This window comes from Brachycentrus maculatus, unplaced genomic scaffold, assembly GCF_059751285.1.
Source record: "Brachycentrus maculatus isolate JH-2025_06_01 unplaced genomic scaffold, ASM5975128v1 h1tg000236l, whole genome shotgun sequence".
In the NCBI taxonomy this organism is placed as follows: Eukaryota; Metazoa; Arthropoda; class Insecta; order Trichoptera; family Brachycentridae; genus Brachycentrus; species Brachycentrus maculatus.
In genome coordinates, this window is record NW_028280987.1 from 157,846 (window position 1) to 179,820 (window position 21,975).

At 35.5% G+C, this 21,975-nt stretch overlaps 3 protein-coding genes, 1 long non-coding RNA gene and 1 pseudogene across 5 annotated transcripts; 3 read left to right on the plus strand and 2 right to left on the minus strand.

Moving 5' to 3' along the window:
• Positions 1-604: 604 nt before the first annotated feature.
• Positions 605-2,722, plus strand: LOC148306586 (uncharacterized). Its single transcript, XM_088264694.1, has 2 exons — positions 605-932; positions 1,841-2,722. The coding sequence occupies exons 1-2, from the start codon at positions 761-763 to the stop codon at positions 2,266-2,268; spliced, it is 600 nt and encodes a 199-aa protein (XP_088120820.1). The 5' UTR covers positions 605-760; the 3' UTR covers positions 2,269-2,722.
• On the minus strand, positions 969-1,824 carry LOC148306587 (uncharacterized; annotated as a pseudogene).
• Positions 2,723-3,367: 645 nt separating the features above from the next.
• On the plus strand, positions 3,368-5,655 carry LOC148306588 (uncharacterized). The gene has a single exon (XM_088264693.1). It carries the CDS (start codon positions 4,182-4,184, stop codon positions 4,968-4,970), a length of 789 nt encoding a protein of 262 aa, XP_088120819.1. The 5' UTR covers positions 3,368-4,181; the 3' UTR covers positions 4,971-5,655.
• Positions 5,656-9,229: 3,574 nt separating this feature from the next.
• LOC148306589 (uncharacterized) lies at positions 9,230-12,273 on the plus strand. The gene is made up of 3 exons (XM_088264692.1): positions 9,230-9,365; positions 9,652-10,197; positions 10,811-12,273. The coding sequence occupies exons 2-3, from the start codon at positions 9,666-9,668 to the stop codon at positions 11,530-11,532; spliced, it is 1,254 nt and encodes a 417-aa protein (XP_088120818.1). The 5' UTR covers positions 9,230-9,365; positions 9,652-9,665; the 3' UTR covers positions 11,533-12,273.
• A 1,064-nt stretch (positions 12,274-13,337) lies between these two features.
• LOC148306590 (uncharacterized) lies at positions 13,338-20,628 on the minus strand. 2 transcript variants are annotated; one of them, XR_015837974.1, is made up of 3 exons: positions 20,551-20,628; positions 19,734-20,154; positions 13,338-18,878 (listed from the first exon to the last, which is right to left on the minus strand). It is a non-coding gene; the product is annotated as an uncharacterized LOC148306590 (long non-coding RNA). The 2 variants fall into 2 exon arrangements; XR_015837973.1 differs by having other exon boundaries at positions 20,290-20,628.
• Between the last annotated feature and the right edge of the window lie 1,347 nt (positions 20,629-21,975).

Below are 21,975 nucleotides of genomic sequence, written 5' to 3' on the forward strand. Positions count from 1 at the left end.
AGTTACTACAGTCAAAGCCGAACCGGGCACCAGTAGTGCACTACAATACGAAGAAATGGATATATCCTATCCTGACATCAAACAAGAATGCAAACAATCCTCTAACAACATTAAACATGCCTCTAGTAAGTATGTCTGCAAGTAGCTCGTTGCTCCATTACTTTTAACTGTAAATCAATTTTTCAAGCATTTATTTTTATTTGAAAACTAAGAAAAACTTGGCACGGTCAAGTATTTCTACTGGCGCTTGTGCACTACACGTAATTTTACTGTCCGGCAGTCCGGTTTTTTACGGTCCGATAAAGCACTTTTTTAAAATTACCTAACGTCCAAGTTACTATAAAATCTAGCTATTGCTTGTGCAACACCACTTATCGTTACTCTACTCAGGCTTCAACTTTTTAAGTTTTATAACCTATGCCTACTCGTGAGTGGATTTACTCTTTATGTTAAAAGTTTCTATACTATTATGTAATTCATGAGTGAAAATTCTAGGCAAAAACACTCGCTGCCGCTATGGCACGCCTTATAAATGTACATTACTGACCGGCATTTTACTTTTCTCTCCATTCCGGACCGGTTTTTATTATTCATGAGCTCGCAGGGCGGACGCGGGGGAGGGGGGCGCACGGACCGGACACTGCGTTGCCCCTTCCATCACTTCCTCAGCAACCTGCCCTCGCGCCGCGCGCCTCGCTCGTTTCATTCAATTAAAATCGACCGCGAAGTTTGACAGTTTAGCGTGATCGAGTTCACAATCATGTACGATAATTTTACGCTAGTACAACTTGTTGAATCTAAACCATGTTTATGGGATAAAACTATGGATGCGTATAAAAACAGAATTAAGAGAAACAATGCATGGCGAGAAATTTGTTCATTCTTCGAACCGGAATTTGAGAGGTTTGATGACAGAAAGAAAGACGAAATACGTAAGTAGTTGTATAATTTATTAGTATTAAATTTTTGACATTTACCATGACACAGATCCTGCGGGACTTCTGCGAAATTGTTTCTTATATAGTTGGGTGTTCGTCCCCCCTGGGCGTTATTGGTAGCGATGGGAATATCTTGCAAACCGCTGCAATTAACACGTACCAACATGTCATTATGTGTGTACCCATCTCTTTCACGAGCAATATTATGTCAAACGACGCGTGCTTGGACTATGTCTACTCAATTGTTTTAATACGTTTAGTGGACGATGAAGTATGTGCCACTTATATGCCAATATACCAATAGCACATTCCGCATATCTGCGTGCCCGAGACAGTCGATAGTTATGTTTTCCACCATAAGATCATAACAAATTGTCAAGTTGAAATGCTTCATCGCCCACGAAAACGTATGACATTCTGTAGTTTAGAGAAGGATGCGAAGGAGTTGGATTAGGTACTTGTAACCCTCAGTCAGTAGCTTATGAAACATCGTAGCTGAAAAATAGTATTTTCCAATAGCTCCTATATCGAGAAACACAAATTTATAGTTAGAATAGGTCACTGCTAGAAGCACTATGGAACGGTAGCCTTTATAGTTATAATTCATAGACCCGGCAGAAGGAAAGTTCTTAATTCGTATGTGTTTTCCGTCCACGGCACCTGAGCAGTTTGGGAAATTTTCTCTGGCTTCAAATTTACTTGCCGCTGATTTCCAGTTATCTGTATTCGATGTTACAAGAAATTCACTGCTTAATTAATCCCATATTGTACTGCATACTAAACTGATTATTTCACTTATCGTTTTAATACCCAAATGGTAGTTATTAAACGTATCGGTGAAAGTATTTCCACAGGCTAAGTACTTGTAATAAATACATACTTTCATTACTTTTTTATTTCAGTTAATACTATCACCAATAAATGGAATAACACGAGAGACTATTTCATTAAATCTCTAAAAATGAAATCTGGGCAAGCTCAGAAAAAGCAATATATTTATCACAAACACTTGCTATTTTTATTAAACAATATTAAAGAGGATTCGACTATCTCTGACATGATAAATTCCTCTCAAGATGATTCCTTTTCATCCAGAATTCATCCTGTAACGTCACTAACTCAGAGCCGGAAAAAAAAATTAAATCCAGGTGATGTGAAGATGTTGAAGGCGCTTCAACGTCATGAGCCACGAGAGGATGAATATAAAGATGACGATAAAGCATTTTTGATGTCTATTTTGCCAGCCACTAAGCGCATAAGCGAAGATGATAGACTGGAGTTCAGAATCGACGTGATGCAGCTGCTTCGCAAATATATGAATCGCATCTGAGCATCTTCGTTCAACTCTGCAGCATCATCGCCATTGATGTATGTCGCTGTCAACTCTCCAACTAAAGATGTCACCCCGTCGCATCTTCCATAAACTGAAAATAAGAAGACAGCACAATGGATCTACTATCCCTCTGCTCCATCAACGTCACGGCCTTCTCCGCGTGCTTCATTACCGCCGCCTACGTTTTTTTTGTAATATTTTAACTAATTGTAAGATATAAATAATCATTTAATTCTAATTATCGATCCATAACTTATTGAAAGAATAAAAACAATACGAATCGAATAATTTTGCACAACCCTGAAAGAATCCCTAACATGCCGTCCAAAATGTATGTAATACGTTTCAAGTTTACCGAAAACCGATATATCGGCTTTTGGCAGGTAGGGTTAAAACCTATCTTTGTATAAATTAAATGAGAATATATAGTATACAATGAGAAATATTAAAATTGATTCTTTATTTTAGGTTAGTTTTTTTCAGATTATACATCTGAAATCCAGGATCGCAATAGTATCTCACTAAAGCCTGGTTTACACAGGTAGAGTACTACTTATCCTACGAACTATACCAACGTAGACAGCATTTGAGAAAAAAAAGTAGAATCCTCTGCCGTTTACTCTAGCCGTGTACGCCAATCTACTCACTCCCTTGCTCAATCACTGTATAAATACTGTACACACTTACCTTACAGCAAGCAGCACTCGGCAAAAACACTCGTTTTTGCCTATAATTTTCACTCATGAATTACATGAAATTATAGTAACTTTAAACATAAAGAGTAAATCCACTCACGAGTAGGCATAGGCTATACAATTTAAAAAGTTGAAGCCTGAGTAGGGTCATGATAAGCTGTGTTGCATAAGCCGTAGCTAGATTTCAGAGTCACTTGGACGTTAGGTTATTCAAAAGCAAGCATTTCATTTGGTGATACACACAACCTTCAATTTGTACCTTGTCTTTTGATCCACGCGCGTAAGTGGTATAGAAAGAAATCATAACTAGCTATTGACATCCGATAGTAGTTTAAAAAAATTCTTTCGTCCTGCCTCAATTTATTGTGGTTTATGTAAAATGACCATGTCAGGTACCTTTCACTTATAAGGGGATGAACCCAAAATTCTTTTTGTCTTCTACGTCTTCGCACGTAGAGTAATATAGCGAAGAACTGTCGACGTTCTAAGAAACTCGTCGTTCCAAGCGTAATTACGCTTGCGTGACGTGTATGGTAGTTTCAAAGAGAGCTATACTGAGCGCACTGATCCGGAGAAAGACGGATAAGTTCACAAGCCAATCATCCGTTTCTTTCACGCTACACCGGACCGTAAAAACCAGACTGCTGGACCGTAAAATTCCGTGTAGTGCACTAGCGCTCTAATACTGAATGCAGTCGAAATGCGATCTCTCAGAAGATTGTGCGATAAAACGATGCATGAAAAGATGTTCAAATAGTGAAATAAGGAAGGAATGCAAAGCGATAAGTATTATTGATCAAATTATGAAAGATGCGTTGAGATGGTTTGGAGATGTGGAACGAACGAGTCCGGAAAGAACGGTAAAATAAATTTATGAGGCGAATGTAGTTGGAAAAAGGAGCAGAAGACCAAGTAAAACTTGGCACGATCAGGTATGCCAATTACTTAGCCTAATAGAAAGCGACCAGGTCAGGAGTCCAAATAATCGGCAAATATGTATGAGGATTTCCATGAACGTGCAAAAGGCGAAGAAGGTGTCTAAATACAAAGTAGTGTACCGTGTTCATCATTTTTTTTGTGGCCTGTTGATTTGATATTTATTATACCTCTTTTTCAGATTTGAAGGGAACCGGTAAAAAAATATCAAGTCAGAGATTATTCTCATGTACAAATTGTGAATCAAAATTTTCAAAAAAAAGCCATTTAAAAACTCATATGTTTACTCACGCTGGCGAAAAACCGTTTTCATGTTTGAATTGTGTATTTAAATGTTTACTGAAAGAAACCTTGACGAGACACATGGTAACTCATACGGGCAAGAAACCGTTCTCGTGTACATTTTGTGATTTTAAATGTTCAGAGAGAGGAAACTTAAAAAAACACACGTTGACTCATACTGGTGAGAAACCGTTTTCATGCATAAATTGCGAATTTAGATGTTCACAGAGAGCAGTTTTGAAAACACACATGTTAATTCATACTGGTGAGAAACCGTTCTCGTGTACAACTTGTAAATCGAAATTCTCACGGAAATACCATTTAAAAACGCACATGTTTATTCACACTGGCGAGAAACCGTTGTCATGCTCAAATTGTGCTTTTAGATGTTCACAGAAAGGAGATTTAAAAAGACACATGTTAACTCACACTGATGAAAAACCGTTCTCATGCACAGCTTGCGAATTTAAATGTTCACAGAACGGAGCTTTAAAACGGCACATGTTAACTCACACCGGTGAGAAACCGTTTTCGTGTAAAGTTTGTGATTTCAGATGTTCACAGAAACACCATTTAAGAAAACATACATTAATTCACACTGGCGTCAAACCGTTTTCTTGCTCAAATTGTGACTATAGATGTTCACAAAAGAGTCATTTAAACACGCATATGTTTACCCATACTGATGAAAAACCGTTCTCATGCTCACATTGTGAATATAAATGTTCACAAAAGAGCTATTTGAAAATACACATGTTAACTCATAATGACAAGAGACCTTTTTAACAAATAAACTCATCTCTACATACATACATGACTTACGTCACTCGCAAATGTGAAATCGTTTGAGTATGAACATACATGTATAAAACGAATCCATTCAATATTGACGAACTTATCACATAATCAGTATATGGTATATCGCTTGTGTTTGACACTTTCAGCATGTAAAACGATATATCAATGTCATGTAATATTGTTCTGTAATCGAAAAATGTTTGTCGAATTATATATTACTTGGGCTAGTAACAAAATATTCCGTCAATCTGAAGTTTCTTGAACGAACGAAAGCATATAGTGCATGAAATATGGTTATTCAAAATTTATACTTATCATTGGAAATTTGGTCAAGTTTAACGATGCTAGGCTGCGATTGCATCGATATTTAACACATGTGATGCAGAACGACGGTAATTTACTAGATAAATTATAGTTCAAACTGATACACGGGGCTAGGGTCGAGGCATAATTGAAAATTGTTATTACATATCTGTAATTACATTTGTTATTATATAGCTGATCTAATAGAAGAAATATGAAGAATTTTATTAGTATGTTTTAGCAGATTACAAAAAATATATATATACTAAAACATTATAACATTTATTGTTGAAATGCGCGTCAGCGGCCACGTCTAGACTTATCAGAATATCCTGAATGATCGTTAACCTCCGTCTTTATATAAATCTACTTGCATTTTCTTTTATGCTTGTTTACTTACAATAAAGTGTTTTAAAAGATGAGAATAGTTTTATTGATTTTAATATGATTTTAGACTTGTGCAAATGGTAAGTTTAATCTAAAGGGTACAAAGGTAATCACTATAACTAGGATTTTTTTCATATATAGAATGGCGGAAAGGTAATATTCCTACCAAGAAACACTCGGATAGAAAAGGTATCTAATAACTTATATTACAAACTCTGGTAAATAATTACCTTGTAAAAATACATGATGGTTATTTTTCTTTATCAAATAACATTCAAAATATGCATTAATTTCAAAAATCGTAGATCAAACACCCGTTTGCGGGTACGCTAAGAAATCCACATTGTCTATGGCTTATAATATTGTTTGCATTTCTCCGGGAGCTGGGTCATGCAACCTGTGACGCGTTTTAATATTAAATAATGAATTATAATTAAATGTTCGTTTTAACTGGTACACGTTTTATCTGTACAATATATTCTTTTTGGCCGAGCCATCTGCGTTGTTGTTATAACTTGCTTATAAAGAAAAATTACAACGGTATGTATTTCTACCTGTCAAAATAACACAAGTCTTCACATTTTCAAATGCATAAATATAATTTATTCCTTAGTTATAAAACGAGGTGATTGTTTTCTAATGTGTATGTTTTCAGAGTTAATGATTGGCAGTTAATGGTTAGTTATTAGGTATATAATGGAGCTTGAATATGAGACTGAACTAGGGATTGTCCTTACCGAGAAAAGGGCAGAGTATGTTATGGGCAACGGTGGGCCACATCCCACTTTAAAGGAAGAGCCTATGCACTCAGAAGGCTCTATCATCAAGGCGGAACCAGGAAGTAGCAATATAAGAGGGGATGTTCTCCATTCTAAGGAACTTATTGCAGTTAAAGCCGAAAATAGGACCAGTCCTGTACTTCGATGCGACGAAATACATATTTTCTCTCCTAATATCAAACAAGAATGTTTGAAATCCTCGAACAACACTGAAGAATGCTCTATTAAGTATTGTAATGGTCCTGCCATTTGCTTTTAACACTCCTTAGAGTTTATCGAGGGTATTTTTTTTTGTTACCCACTCGATCGCCCTTGAGGTAGTATTTTACGAATGGCGCAATGTAAATATCCAAATTCATGCTTTTGAACGACCAGTGTTTGCAGACGATGTGTCATCTCGCGCCAGCCCGAGCACTGCTCGCGGGTTTCGATTTTTTTGCGTTACATTAGATGAACAACCGAACTAAACTGAACAGTTACCACTTGATGCTCGTAGTGGTTAACGCAAATCGTTTATTCTGTTTTAACTTTTTTAAACATGAAAATGTATTTTGTTAGTTTTACAATTTAAGAATAAGTGCATTTTTAACGACTTTATTAATAATTTTTATTGATGAGTTTATTTCTTATATTCAAGATCCCATTATCATGGAGAGTGACAGTGAATGGGATTTGAACTCAGAAAATTCAGACAGTGGATCTTCTTTAACTTCTGTTCCAAGTTCGGCATGGGAAGAGGAATCTCCTGATCAAGATCAAGCGGATGAACCTGAAGCAGACGAATGGACGGAAATCAATATTCGTACAGATATTCCACCACCCTTGGCTCCATTTGAATTTGTTGGAAATTCTTCGATAAATTATCATTCACAACGCCTATACAGTTCTTCAATTATTTTATTGATGATGAAGTGGTTGGAAAAATAGTCGACGACACAAATTTGTTTGCGATACAACACAAGAGAACAATAGGGGCAACTTTGGGGATGGGAAATCAATGGTGCGTAAGTCCATCGGAGATGCGAATTTTCATTTCAATCGTAATGTCTATGAGCATTACACACAAGCCAGAAGAAAAAATGTATTGGTCGAAGAAAATTTCTATTTCCACTCCTTTCTTTGCAAAAACAATGTCATTTAAAAGATATGTGCTCAGTAAAAAATATTTACATTTTACTAATAACTAAACATATGATCCAGCGACGCATCTAAATCCAAAACTAAACGAGGTCTGTCCAATTCTCGAGATCCTCAATAAAAAGTTCCAACTGGCAATACGCCAGAACGCGATGTAACGATCGACGAAAGTCATATGCTTTATAAAGGTTTATTAAGTTGGACACAGTATATTCCCATGAAACGTGCAACATTCTTTCTTTGTGAATCCAAATCAGTATACATTTGGTCTTCTCTAATTTATACCGGGAAAGGAACAATTGTTGACAGAGAATTTCCTAATTTACCTATTTCTTCACAAGTGGTAATGAGTTTGATGAAACCCTTACTAAATAAGGGATACTGTCTAACGATTGATAATTTTTATAGTTCTATTGAATTGGCTGATTTACTTGCGTCGTATCGTACCGATACTTACGGGACTGTGAGACCAAATAGAAGAGGTTTGCTCAGGAATATAAAATATCCCGAGAAAGTTCATTTAGGATTTATAAAAGCATATAGGAAAGGGAGAATGATGCTGATGAGATGGAAAGAAAAGAGTGATGTATATTTCCTTTCAACTATCCATGGCACAAGTGCGCTGGAAATAGAAAAAAAAAGTAAGAAGCTAATGAAACCCAGTGTGGCTAGTGATTATAATCTTACAATGCGAAATGTTAATCGACTCGATCAACACCAATCCATCGACCAACTGCCTAGAAAACAAGGAAAAAAACACTACAGAAAAATCTTTTTTCATCTTATAGAACAGGCCCTTTGGAATTCTTATGTGTTGTATACAAAAACTGGGGGATCCATGACACATTTGGAGTTTAGGATGAAGCTCGTAGAAGAATACGTAGAGAGTTACCACTCACCGGATTTTTCTTTTAAGGGTGGACGACCTAGTAAAACTCCAGACCCGATGCGATTGACAGAACGACACTTTTTAAATTCGATTCCAATAACTGGAAATAAAAATAGACCTACAAAAAGATGTGTGGTCTGCTGTTCCAAGCGAGATGATTCGGGAAAACGTATCCGAAGGAAGAGTCGTTATTGGTGTGCAAATTGTGAAATTGGTCTCTGTTTGCAGCCGTGTTTCGAAATATACCACACTAAATCAATTTTTTATTAAATAAATATATTTTTGTGTTATTGATTGTTATTATTTTAATATACTATTAAAGTCATTATTATTCTATTTATATTTTCTTATAAGATTATATCTTATAAGATTATCTTATAAGAAGAGATCTTCTGCGTCTTATTCCTCCATTACTGAGGGTTGTATAACCCTTGTGGAAGCAATGACTCTTCTCTAGTTACCCCTTGGCTGCGCTGCAACCAAATTTTTAAAACGTATTAAAATGGTTGTACAATGTTTATATAGAATATAAATATAAATAGAGGTGCCGACCGCGCAGGGAAATGTCTGGCCATAACATACTGTGAATTTGAAGCCAAGACCTTCTAGGAAAGTTAAAAAAGGAACAATGAACGCCAACGCCAGTTTGGCATTTGAGCGTTTATCCAAATAGCCACGGCACCTGTCAGTACCTGAATAGATATTTTCTGAGAAGATTGTCCATGACTTAAATTATTGTCTATGAGTGTCTCATGAAATGGCGTCTGTCAATTGAGCTGAATGTTCCTACATAATAATTAGTATTCCAACTCAGAACGATTGTTCGTTTGTTGTTTACAGTATAATTCCAAGAAATAAGTGTTCCAGCTGTAGTACAAATACTATAAAGTTAGTAATATTACATAATAGTATCTCAATAATAGTATTAACGACGCCGCATTAAGAATAAAATGACAGAATGTCAAATTTCATTAGATTTTTGTTTGTTTTTTCATTTAAATAAAGAATAGAAGATATTGTTAGCTCCGAAACAATGGCAGAAATATTCGTAATGTGTTTTATTTTACAAATGAGTATTACGTTACACATTTTATAAAGAAATTAAGACGTTACAATTTATATATTGTTGACGAGGAGAATAAATGTTTATACAGTTTATATTTAATTCTTGCAGTGTGTTAAAGGACAATGGAGCTTGTTTCTGGGAAAGTTAAGGTTGAACCGAGGAATGATAATGTAGAAGGGGACACTTTACGAACTGTAGAACCTGCGGGAGCGTCACGTGAACTAGAATCTGATAATACTCAAAACTGTAGAGGAAATGTATCGTATTTCGCAGCAAAAAAGGAGTTCATCTACCCAGAAGTTCCTATTATCAAAGCGGAACCAGGAGCTGATTCTGAATATGATGATTATCTCCATATTGCGGAAGACACTCCAACTCCCGCCATACTCAAGAGCGAACCTCCAGATCGTGATGATGTAACTAGTAAAAAATCACACTCTGGTGAAGATGTATCATGCTGCGCTATTAAAGAAGAAGTCGTCTACCCAGAAGTTCCTATTATCAATGCGGAGCCACAATCTGATACCTATGGCGACTTTCTCCATACTGAGGAATACATAAGCGATGAGCCGCCTGTACCGGGGACCAGTAATGTCGTTACTCAGCCTATCGGTGGAAAGTGCTCGAATTCTCGTGACGCTGAGGATAAATCTAGTAAGTTACTTACCTCAACAGTCATATCAACATTATTTTGTTTTTTGTTGTTATTTGATATGGTTTTTTTTCAAATCATTTTAATTCATTTTCGAGACATTTCTACTTACGATCATAAAATTAATAACGCAGTTCCTCAGAGCTCAGTCTCTTTATTGTAGCTCGGTGTCCAATAAAGAGACTGAGCTCTTGTGCTTGGAGAGGGTCTTACACTTGTATTATAAGTAAGTATTTTAAATTGAAATGATTTTTCACTCTAATATTTATTCAATATTACTCTGGACTGGTACCTGAAGCGACCTGGCCTGACCTGACTTATTTCAAGTATTTGAAATACTTGATCATGACAATTTTTCCTCGGTTCTCCGTTGCTTCTATTCTAACCACATTCGGCTCATGACTTTGTTTGACTATTCTTTCTTCCTTCATTCGATTCTCAGAATTCATTCAAAATCCACTAGATTCATTCGACGGGAACCAAGTAATAAACTTGGTATGGTAGGATATGTATGTATATTTTATAGACCTGAGAAAATAGAAGTATGAGGTCATTTCATACAATTTCGATCGTCCGCAAATACAATATCATTTCAATGTTTTCTTTTCTTTTCAGAAGTGGAAAAGACTACAAACAAAAATATTGGCGAGAAACCATATGCGTGCACACAATGTGAATTACGATTTTCACAGAAAAGCCATTTAAGAACTCACATGTTGACTCATACTGGCGAGAAACCTTTCTCGTGCACAAATTGCGAATCAAAATTTTCACAGAAAGGGCATTTAAAAACGCACATGCTAATTCACACTGGCGAGAGACCGTTCTCGTGTTCAATTTGTGAATCGAAATTTCCACAGAAGGGGCATTTAAAAACGCACATGTTTACGCACACTGGCGAGAAACCGTTCTCGTGTTCACTTTGTGAATCAAGATTTTCACAGAATCAGCATTTGAAAACACACATGTTAACTCATGCTCGTGAAAAGCCATTCTCATGCTCAGACTGTGACTTTCGATGTTCACGGAGAGGAAACTTAAAAACACACATTTTAACTCATACTGGTGAGAAACCCTTCTCCTGCCCACTCTGTACTTTTAAATGTATACAGAAAGGAGGTTTAAATACGCACATGTTAATTCATACTGATGCAAAACCGTTCTTATGCCCGGACTGTGAATACAGATGCTCACGAAAGGGGGACCTAAGAAAACACATGTTGACTCATACTGGCGAGAAACCGTACTCGTGCACACTTTGTAATTTTAGATGTACAAGAAAAAATGCACTTAACACACACATGTTGAATCGTCACATAAGTAACTCGTCAATTTGAAAAACACTTAAGTGCGAATATACGTGTACAAATTGACCCATTTTTATTTTAATTACCTAACGTCCAAGTGACTCTGAAATCTAGCTACGGCTATGCAACACCGTTTATCATGTCCCTACTCAGGCTTCAACTTTATAAGTTTCATAGCCTATGCCTACTTGTGAGTGGATTTACTCTTTATATTTAAAGTTACTATAATTTAATGTAATTCATGAGTGAAAATTCTAGGCAAAAACACTCGCCAAATTGACCCATTAGCTATAAACATTGTTTTATATCAACTGTGGAGGTCCTCACCAAAACGTTAAATTTCCACTATAAATGATTTCAAGTAATCAGGAATTCTAGCTTGTAAAATTGTTACAATTAGTGCGATCTAATGATTTCATTTTGGTTTAGCACAGGATTGGTCACGTCGTGTCGCGACTTTAATGAAGATTTCGATATAATACAGTAAACATAACAGATTTGCATTTAAAGGTTTTTTGTGCAATATTGGAAATGTAACTTTTTGGTGAGGACCTCCACAACTTCACTAAACAATTTGCATGACTGATTGTTTTTATTTGTTATTTTGAAACAGATGACAAACTGTGCGGATGAAAAAAATTGTTTTCAAATTGAAATTTTAATCTTAAAATAGTATAGTTATGAACTTTTAATTAATACTTATTGAAATAATTGATATACAAAAAAATACGGAGAAATAAAGGGCATACAAAATAAACGACATTAAAAAAATATAGCTTGTTTGAATGAAGTATGATGAAGACCTTTTTCAAATCAATTTTTGCATTCTATTCATTCACTTATTTATTTAGCAACTAACCATCACTCCGCTTCTCCGCAGGGGTAGGCAGAGATAATTTAACTCTACGGACTGGTGTGGCGTTATATTTTTTCTGCCTATTCCTGGGGGGATGCGGCCTGATGGTTAGTTAGTTATTAAAGAGCAAGCAAAATATAGAATTATAGGTGAATTGTGAACCGCAGTACATACTGGTATATTACGAAGTACAAGCAAGCAGCCCGCTATTTAGAATTTAAACGTTAGGCAAGGAGTGTGCATACCACTTTCAGATACGAGCGTTACCCACGGTCATGTATCATGGGTAGAATGGTGAATTAAGCACGTGTGTAAAGTGATAACTAAAAACAGGTCTTAAGCTCTTTAAATACCCAATCTTACATATTCCTCGTCTTCTATGTTGAGATGTCCTTAGTCAATGTGAGAAATTATCTATCTTATATTTCCTCTCACAGTGGTATATACAGATTCTCTAAGTGTGATCAAAAAGTTGAAATCTCCTCAAGGGCGTCTAAGTACATTATCGTATTTTAACGGGCTTCACTCTGCTTTCATCCTTCTTTTGCCAATTCTAAGGTTCGCTTCAATAAGTGTAGGCACCATCACTCCGTTGTGAACTGTCAGTTTGCCATTGACAATTTGCAATCATTAGTAATTTAAATTTACAGTGCCAAGAAAATTGTTCGTGTTTTTGACATTTGTGATCAGAAAATTTTATCGAGCAAACACTGTAAATGTAAACACATGGAATCAAAAAATGAACTTCCTGCTGACAGATCGTTGCTCATTCGAATTCAATTTCGTAGCGTCAGTTTGTAATCGAGTTTCATTTTTGAATTAATATTGAAAAGTGCCAAGAATATCGTTCTTGTATTTAAATAATTTGTGTTCACAAATCTTGTTCAAACGTTTATGTTTTTGTAAATTAAATCTCAGAACGAAAGTCAATATTGTATTACGGGGCTCGGGTATAGGTAATAATAACTCGTAATTAGGATGCAATCGGTTTATTCAACAGGTCGCCATGACAGTACAATGACAAGTGTGTGCAGCATCCCCTGCATTCGTCTCATACGGGATATAACGTAAACATTCCCCGCGTACACCCGCCCTGCCCCTAGTGGGCGCTTGGGGCATAGTTCATGTTGCTACAAATATTACGCCGTAACATTCTCCCAACCTGGAACTGTGTTGGGTCCTCCCAACACTCCACTATAATCCTTTATTATTATTTTTTTTTAAATCCTGAAACAGACATCAGCTCTACCGGAATGAGTATACCGGAGTACAAAGTCCATCAGCTCTACGTCTGAATCTATCAGTATACAGGAATACAAAATCACATCGTCTCTATCAGTATCAGTATATATACGGGAGTACAAATTCCATCAGCTCTTCCTGTACCAGTGTACGGGAGCACAAAACCACATTAGCTCTTCCCGTACCAGTGTACGGGAGCACAAACCTCATCAGCTCTTCCTGTATCAGTATACGGGAGCACAAAACCACATCAGCTCTTCCTGTACCAGTGTACGGGAGCACAAAACCACATCAGCTCTTCCTGTATCAGTGTACGGGAGCACAAACCACATCAGCTCGATCACAAACCACATCAGCTCTTCCTGTATCAGTATACGGGAGCACAAACCACATCAGTTCTTCCTGTTTCAGTGTACGGAAGCACAAACCACATCAGCTCGAGCACAAACCACATCAGCTCTTCCTGTATCAGTATACGGGAGCACAAACCACATCAGCTCATCCTGTATCAGTATACGGGAGCACATACCACATTAGCTCATCCTGTATCAGTATACGGGAGCACAAAATCACATCAGCTCTACCTGTATCAGTATACGAGAGCACAAAACCCACGATAACCGGTTATCTACAGTCCACACACTGGACACACATTACATTACCCCCATGTAATTACAATAATCCACTGTTGATTTAGTCCACTCAGGACACAAACATTACATAACACAAATGTAATAAAAATAATCCACCGCTTATTCAGTCCACACAGGACAAATATTACATTACACAAATGTAATAAAAATAATCCACCGCTTATTCAGTCCACACACGACAAACATTACATAACACAAATGTAATAAAAATAATCCACCGCTTATTCAGTCCACACAGGATAAACATTACATTACACAAATGTAATAAAAATAATCCACCGCTTATTCAGTCCACACACGACAAACATTACATTACACAAATGTAATAAAAATAATCCACCGCTTATTCAGTCCACACACGACAAACATTACATTACACAAATGTAATAAAAATAATCCACCGCTTATTCAGTCCACACACGACAAACATTACATTACACAAATGTAATAAAAATAATCCACCGCTTATTCAGTCCACACAGGACAAACATTACATTTCACCAATAAAATTACAATAATCCACCGCTTCTTTAGTCCACACAGGACAAACATTACATTACACAAATGTAACTAAAATAATCCACCGCTTATTCAGTCCACACAGGGCAAACATAACATTACACACATATAATCGCAATAAGGATACCACGGTAGTGATGTTGTAACACCTCAGTACTTACTAGAATAAAACAAACTAGTTATATCCATTACACATCATACTTAAAAGAACACCTTATACCCATTATGTTCATAATTTTTGCTGGCTTATGTTGTACCTAAACTTCCCATATAGTTTGTGAACTAGTATCCACCAAATATATCCCAATAGCTGTTACACCCCTTACACAGTAATCATTCTCAAGTTCTTATATAAAGTTCAACTCGGTAGATGAGTTAATAATCACTATACTTGTACCCATACAGCTGCTTCTACAGCACTAACTTTCCTGTAGGTCAACCTGGAGTAAACTTAGTACAGTTTACAGTATTATTACTGACCCAAACCTGTAACCAATATGATTATGCAATGATAGTACATCTTTAGTTCTCACACAAGTTTTATAACTTTGATCTGTAACAAATATGATTATGCAATGCCTTTGGTCATCACAGAGACATAATATGTTTCTCCAGGTGGAGATGAGACAGTACAGGTGGAGACACGATGTGACGTAAAATAATTTAATTAAGGATGAACAAAAGTTAACTCCAAGTGTTATTCAACCCAATGCTTTGTTTCACTTTTGAACAAAGGAAGCACTCAGATTTTGTTTATTTGTTTATGTTACGAAATAACGCATCCAAAATAAAAGTTCTCAAAATCTGTCAGAATCGTCTGATATATTGGAATCCAAAAACGTCCGGACACACAATGTGGCATAAAACAATGTTATCCAAGATGAAGAAAGTTCAACTCCAAGTGTTATTCAACACGAAGCTTTGTTTCACTCCTTAAAGAAAGGACGCATTCGGTTTGTTTACATTACGAAGGAACACATCCACAATTTCACAAAATTATCCGAAATTTGTAATTCAAAAACGTCCAAACACACGTATGACGTAAAGCAATGTAATTAATGATGCACAATATACTATTCCAAAAGTTATTTATCACATGGCTTTGTTGAATTCGGCGAACAAAGGAAACACTCGCATTTGTTTTGTTTATATTACGAAAGTTGGTCCAAAAAGCACAAAATTATAAATTACGACTTGCAATCACTTTTCACTTACTTGCTGTTAATTTATCGAACTTCGTATCCCACTTCTGAATTATTACGGGGCTCGGGTAAAGGTAATAATAACTCGTAATTAGGATGCAATCGGTTTATTCAACAGGTCGCCATGACTAACGTGACCATTTATTTTTGTCCTCAAAACGGGACATCTACCAATATTTACGTAATAGTACGTATTCAAGAAAACGCGTATTTTTTCATAGTTTTAATGTATTAACAAAAAGAAAAGGAACGTTGATATAGAAAATAAGAGGAATAAATAATATAAATATGAAAAAAATGTTATCTTATATCGGGACAGACTATCTAAAAACGGGACGGTCCCGTTCAAAACGGGACGTATGGTCACTTTAGCCATGACAGTGGGTACAATGACAAGTGTGTGCAGGGGATGGTGCATTCATCTCAGAAGGGATATGGCTTTCAAATTCTATTCAACTGCCTTCGTATGAATTATTCAAAGTAGGTAGACCCACGAAAGAAAGGCTAATTTAAGCGAAAACAGAAAGTGACGGAAAACAAAAGGGCTGAGGGAAGAAATTTCATCTGATTAACTAAGTTACGCAACCAATTTGAATCAATGAGCTGCAGGACATATTGACGTTTCAAAATTGTTCAAAGATATGACAGCAACTCCAACACGAGTTTCTAAGTATAAAAAAATCATTTACTCAGAAAAATCAGAACAGAAAAATGTTGTAAACAAATTCCATCTAAAGCTTTAGAAATATTAGTAGAAGCTGACTTTACTAGAAAACAATGGGAAGTTATTCAAGCCTCCAATAAAAACGTATATCTATTATAAAAAGGGAAAAATGGCATTGCTATCCTAAAGAAGAGACGATATGTATTACTGAAAATTCTAATGAAGTAAAGTTGCAAGACCCGCTAAATCATCATCACATCAAGTTCTCGTGGGAAGTATGCAATCGGGATTTTTTAAATCGAGTATTACTCAGTTCGGATCCATTACTAAATAATACAAGATGCACCCCAAGAAAAGAGGTAAACCGTTTTCGCACCAAAACTATGGATTTACTATTGCCTGAATCAGCAGATGAAGAATGTAAAGGAGATGATTCGGAAAACGAATATTGATCTTCAGATTCCAAATAGTATTTTTTTGTGTATTATATATTTTCTTTTAGTATCTCTGTACCTATAACTTTTAATTTAATTCAATGTAAGTTTGAAATAAAGACGAAAAAAAACATTAAGTTTTATTATTTTTTTGTAACGCGTAATTTTCAAAGAAAGTACATAATTTACACTTTAAAGTGTTGTATTAGCGTTAAATTAAGAGAACAAATATTAAACAATGATTTTGTTTCACTTTCAAAACATTTTCAGTCATAAAATTTAACATAAAATAATTTCGCATACTTTTCACCAAGGCGTACTCCACCGTGTGACGTTGCTAACATTCCCCACCATCCTACGTGGGAACCTTCTCTGCGAAGAAATCTAGCACGGCCAATTTGATCGCTGGTCGTACGTATATAGATACCCGTCGATGTCTGCACATTGGCGCTGCGAACTTGACCGTCTCCACCTTGGGTTGTCTCAAAGACTGGTGGCCACTGGTGGCCACTGGTTGCGGGGGGAGGCGGCGTCTTGGATGACCACTACATCACCAACGGCTAGCGAGGTAGCACTCTGTCGCAATTTCTGTCGTTGAGCTAGAGTGGGCAAGTATTCACGTAGCCATCTGAACATATCCACGCCGCAGTGAGTCAAGGGTTGGGCGTGGACATTTATAATCACACTATGAACAAGAGAAGGGTTTCTCACCAGTATGAATTAACGTGCGACTCTTAAACATTGCTCTCTGTGAACATTTATAATCACACTCTGAACAAGAGAAGGGTTTCTCACCAGTGTGGGTAGACATGTGTCTCTTTAAACTCTTTTTATGTGAACATTTATGATACACATTCTCAACAAGAGAAGGGTTTCTCACCAGTGTGAGTGGACATGTGTCTATTTAAACCCTCTTTCCGTGTGAACAATTGTAATCACACTCTAAACAAGAGAAGGGTTTCTCACCGTGTGAGTGGACATGTGATTTATAATGACATTTATAATCACACTATGAACAACAGAAGGGTTTCTCACCAGTATGAATGAACGTGTGACTCTTTAACATTGCTCTCAGTGAACATTTATAATCACACTCTGAACAAGAGAAGGGTTTCTAACCAGTATGAATTAACATGTGACTCTTTAACGTTCCTTTCCGTGAACATTTATAATCACACTCTGAACAAGAGAAGGGTTTCTCACCCGTGTGAATGAACATGTGCCTCTTTATATCCCATTTCTGTGAACATTTATAATCACACTCTGAACAAGAGAAGGGTTTCTCACCAGTGTGAATTAACATGTGCCTCTTAAACGTTCCTTTCTGTGAATATTTAAAATCACACTCTGAACAAGAGAAGGGTTTCTCACCAGTGTGAATTAACATGTGCCTCTTTATATGCCATTTCTTTGAACATTTATAATCACACTCTGAACAAGAGAACGGTTTCACACCAGTGTGAATTAACATGTGCTTCTTTAAGTTTCCTTTCTCCGAACATTTGTAATCACACTCTGAACAAGAGAACGGTTTCTCACCAGTGTGAATGAACATGTGCCTCTTTAAATACCATTCCTGTGAACATTTATAATCACACTCTGAACAAGAGAAGGGTTTCTCAACAGTGTGAATTAACATGTGACTCTTTATCTTTCCTTTCCGTGAACATTTATAATCACACTCTGAACAAGAGAAGGGTTTCTCACCAGTGTGAATTAACATATGACTCTTTAACGTTCTTTTCTGTGAACATTTACGCTTGATATACTCTGAACATGAAGATCTTGTTTCACTTCTAATTAAATCTGAAAATGAAAATAAAATTACTATTCATATTTGAAACACTAACTTTGTGACTCTCCATTTTATAATTTAAATGTAACTTTGTTTTAAAATTGCCATAATTTATAGTGATTTTAAAACAAAGTTACATTTTTACTATAAAAATAAAATTATTGCACAAAGCTGATATAAAACTGTAAAAAAAATCACCTCTCGATGCCAGGACTATAAATATATACATGTATGCTATGTGGGAAGGAAAATGGAGAATAAATAGCAGGAAAGAGTAAATAACAGCACTAGCTGCGATGTTTGGTTGAACATCCATTTACTTGTACAGCTGCTGGTGTCTACAAGTGTTCTAGTATACCATACCCTATAATAATAATACTACAACGCTTCAAGAAAGTAAGTTACGCACCTTTTATACCGAATCTCTTTAAATCATTATAGAAGCTTCTTAGACAAGTACTCACTGTATCTGGTTTCATTATACAAAGCAATTTAAATTGGTCGCCGAAAGTAAACAATACAACAATTTAATTCGAATCATTCATGAATATCGTTTTAACAAAAATGACTAGCCATTAACTACATGCCAGTAAATAAATAGTATAAATATTAAAGGTCTTTTATTTTAACACGACATAAACACAGAAAGGGTTACCAGTTTTGAACACATTGAATTGTATTCTCAGTTGCAATAGACGGAAGCGGTTAAAGTAAATTAATGTCATTTTTTGTAGCGGTTTAAATTGACTAAACAAGAACTTTATATGTCGGGCTTCTAGCGATGAAATGCCTCATGCTCGGCATCTCTCTGAAACCGCGCCACACATGTGAAGATAAGTCACATCATACTGTAAAGTGTTACTTACAAGATTCAGCTTCACGTCTGCTCGAGGATTCTGCGCACTCTTGTTTAATGTCAGGAAGATCAATATCTATTTCGGTGAAGATGACGATATCGCTAGATATTACTTTATATTGTAGATCAGTGGCAGTTTCCGTTACAACTGGCTCCTCGTCCAGGTATTTCGTAGTATGGAGAGAAGCATTATCACTTCCCGGTTCCTCTTTGATAATAGGATCATGTGGGTTAATAATTCTAGAGTATGACAAGTCGACATAACAATGTCGTAAATTATGGCAGCCCCCGAGAAGTGGCCTTTCACCAGCAGAGAAACGGAGAGTATCCCCTTCTTCATCTCCCGGTTCTGCCTTAACAGTAGATAAAGTAGAATCCATTTGTTTTTTAATCTTCTAGTGAAGATTTGAAGAGAAAAATATTAGTTTAGCCTGAAATTTTAAAACCTGGATTATTATTATTATTACAATGATGAAAATGAAATGCATAAAATTAAAATAAAAGTCATGAAGATGAGAATCATGGACTGGTTAGAGTAATCGGGGTATACACTTTATTATATTCACCATTCTACACACGATTGACAACCACATCACTGAAATTTAGAAAAGATGTATGCAAGTTGCAAGTGACCGCATACAATGCTTTTTCTGCATTTACTTCATAGCATTAAACAATAAACATCGATACTCGAAATTAGTAACTTCTCATCTGTTATCACCAATAATTTCCCCATTTACTGTATCCCATTACTTTGAAATGTCGTTAACAATGACAAAACGTTAGGTTCATTAATTAAAATATACAATTTTTACAGCTTATTTTACATTAAATCAATAACTGCCAGAATAATTTCCTGCAAGGGTACACGCAACGCCGCCGACAGCACAATACAAAGACCAACTAATTTGAATTAAGACCAACTGCACCCAAAATTCAAGGCGAGCTGTGACGTCACTCGCGAGGCTAGATATGACGTAGCTCCCAGCTGGTAGGTACTTATTTATTTAATTAATTTATCGAACGGGGTTCCTTGGAGATTTTTTTCGAAATATATTAAGAAAACCATATTCGTCATTGATAGACATTATTTGAATTCATTTTTTTTCAATAATAAAAAAATAAATACATAGTTTGTTTCTGAGAAAAAAAAATACAAAAGTAGAAAATACGATATTAATATTTAATGAGAATGAAGTTCAATTTTTTTAATGTATTTAACAATCAACATTAATTCAATCCGGCGCGTGCATTTTTTCAAATATTTTTAAAGAATTATATTTTGTTTAATAAATAAAATTCAACGTTTAAAATAAATTTTATCTCTCGCGCCATTTCTTTTGGTATAATTTTTTTTAATTTTCATCATCAAAAAATACGAATATAGTTACTAGTGCTTAATTTAACAAATTTTATAAAAAATTCAAATGACGCGACCGGAAGGTGCTGCCGCCAATCGTTATCGTGTAAAAATTTGGAACTAGTAATAGTATCTCCAGTCTCTCTGTTGACTGTACGCCCCATCGGATTTAACGAAACATTAGTCATGTAAAATGCGCTTTAAAATATGTAAATATATATTAATTCTACGCATGTAATACAAAGCAACGGTTCAAGATCCACCCCTTTTTGTGTGACAGGAATTCAACACGTATTATATCAGTGCGATGCAGTCGATTTAGTTTTTGCTTCGATTTTTTTAGCTAAATCATGAAATTTTTATAAATAGTAAAAAGTCAAAAATATTTCCTATTTTTAGACGATATATTTTATGTACTGTAATCAACATCTCTGCGCTTGCCCACTAGAGGTAACTGTATTGTTTATTTACGGCCATTGCAATTTAAAATCGTGGGGATATTTGTCATATTAAAATATATGACGGTTTTTTGTGTTTCCGGTTGGACGTAAATATTTATTATTTGCAATAAGAAGGGACTATCTAAAATATTATTTAAAATTTCCATAAATTAATCAGATTTAATAGTTTTTTCCTATCACTAAATTTGTTTTAATTTAGTTAACAAAGCAATTGATTATAATGCAAATTATGCCCAGGAATATTTATTTTGAATTTAACGTAATTCAACAATTTATTTAGTATCCTTTCTATTGATTGTTAATGAATTCAGAATTAGTATTTTTATTATTTTATTTTGACAGTAATATCAAAATATTGTTAGTTTTCTTTGCCTATTATTTTTGGTTCAATCTTATAAAATGGGCGGATTTTCATAATAAAACTACTCAGT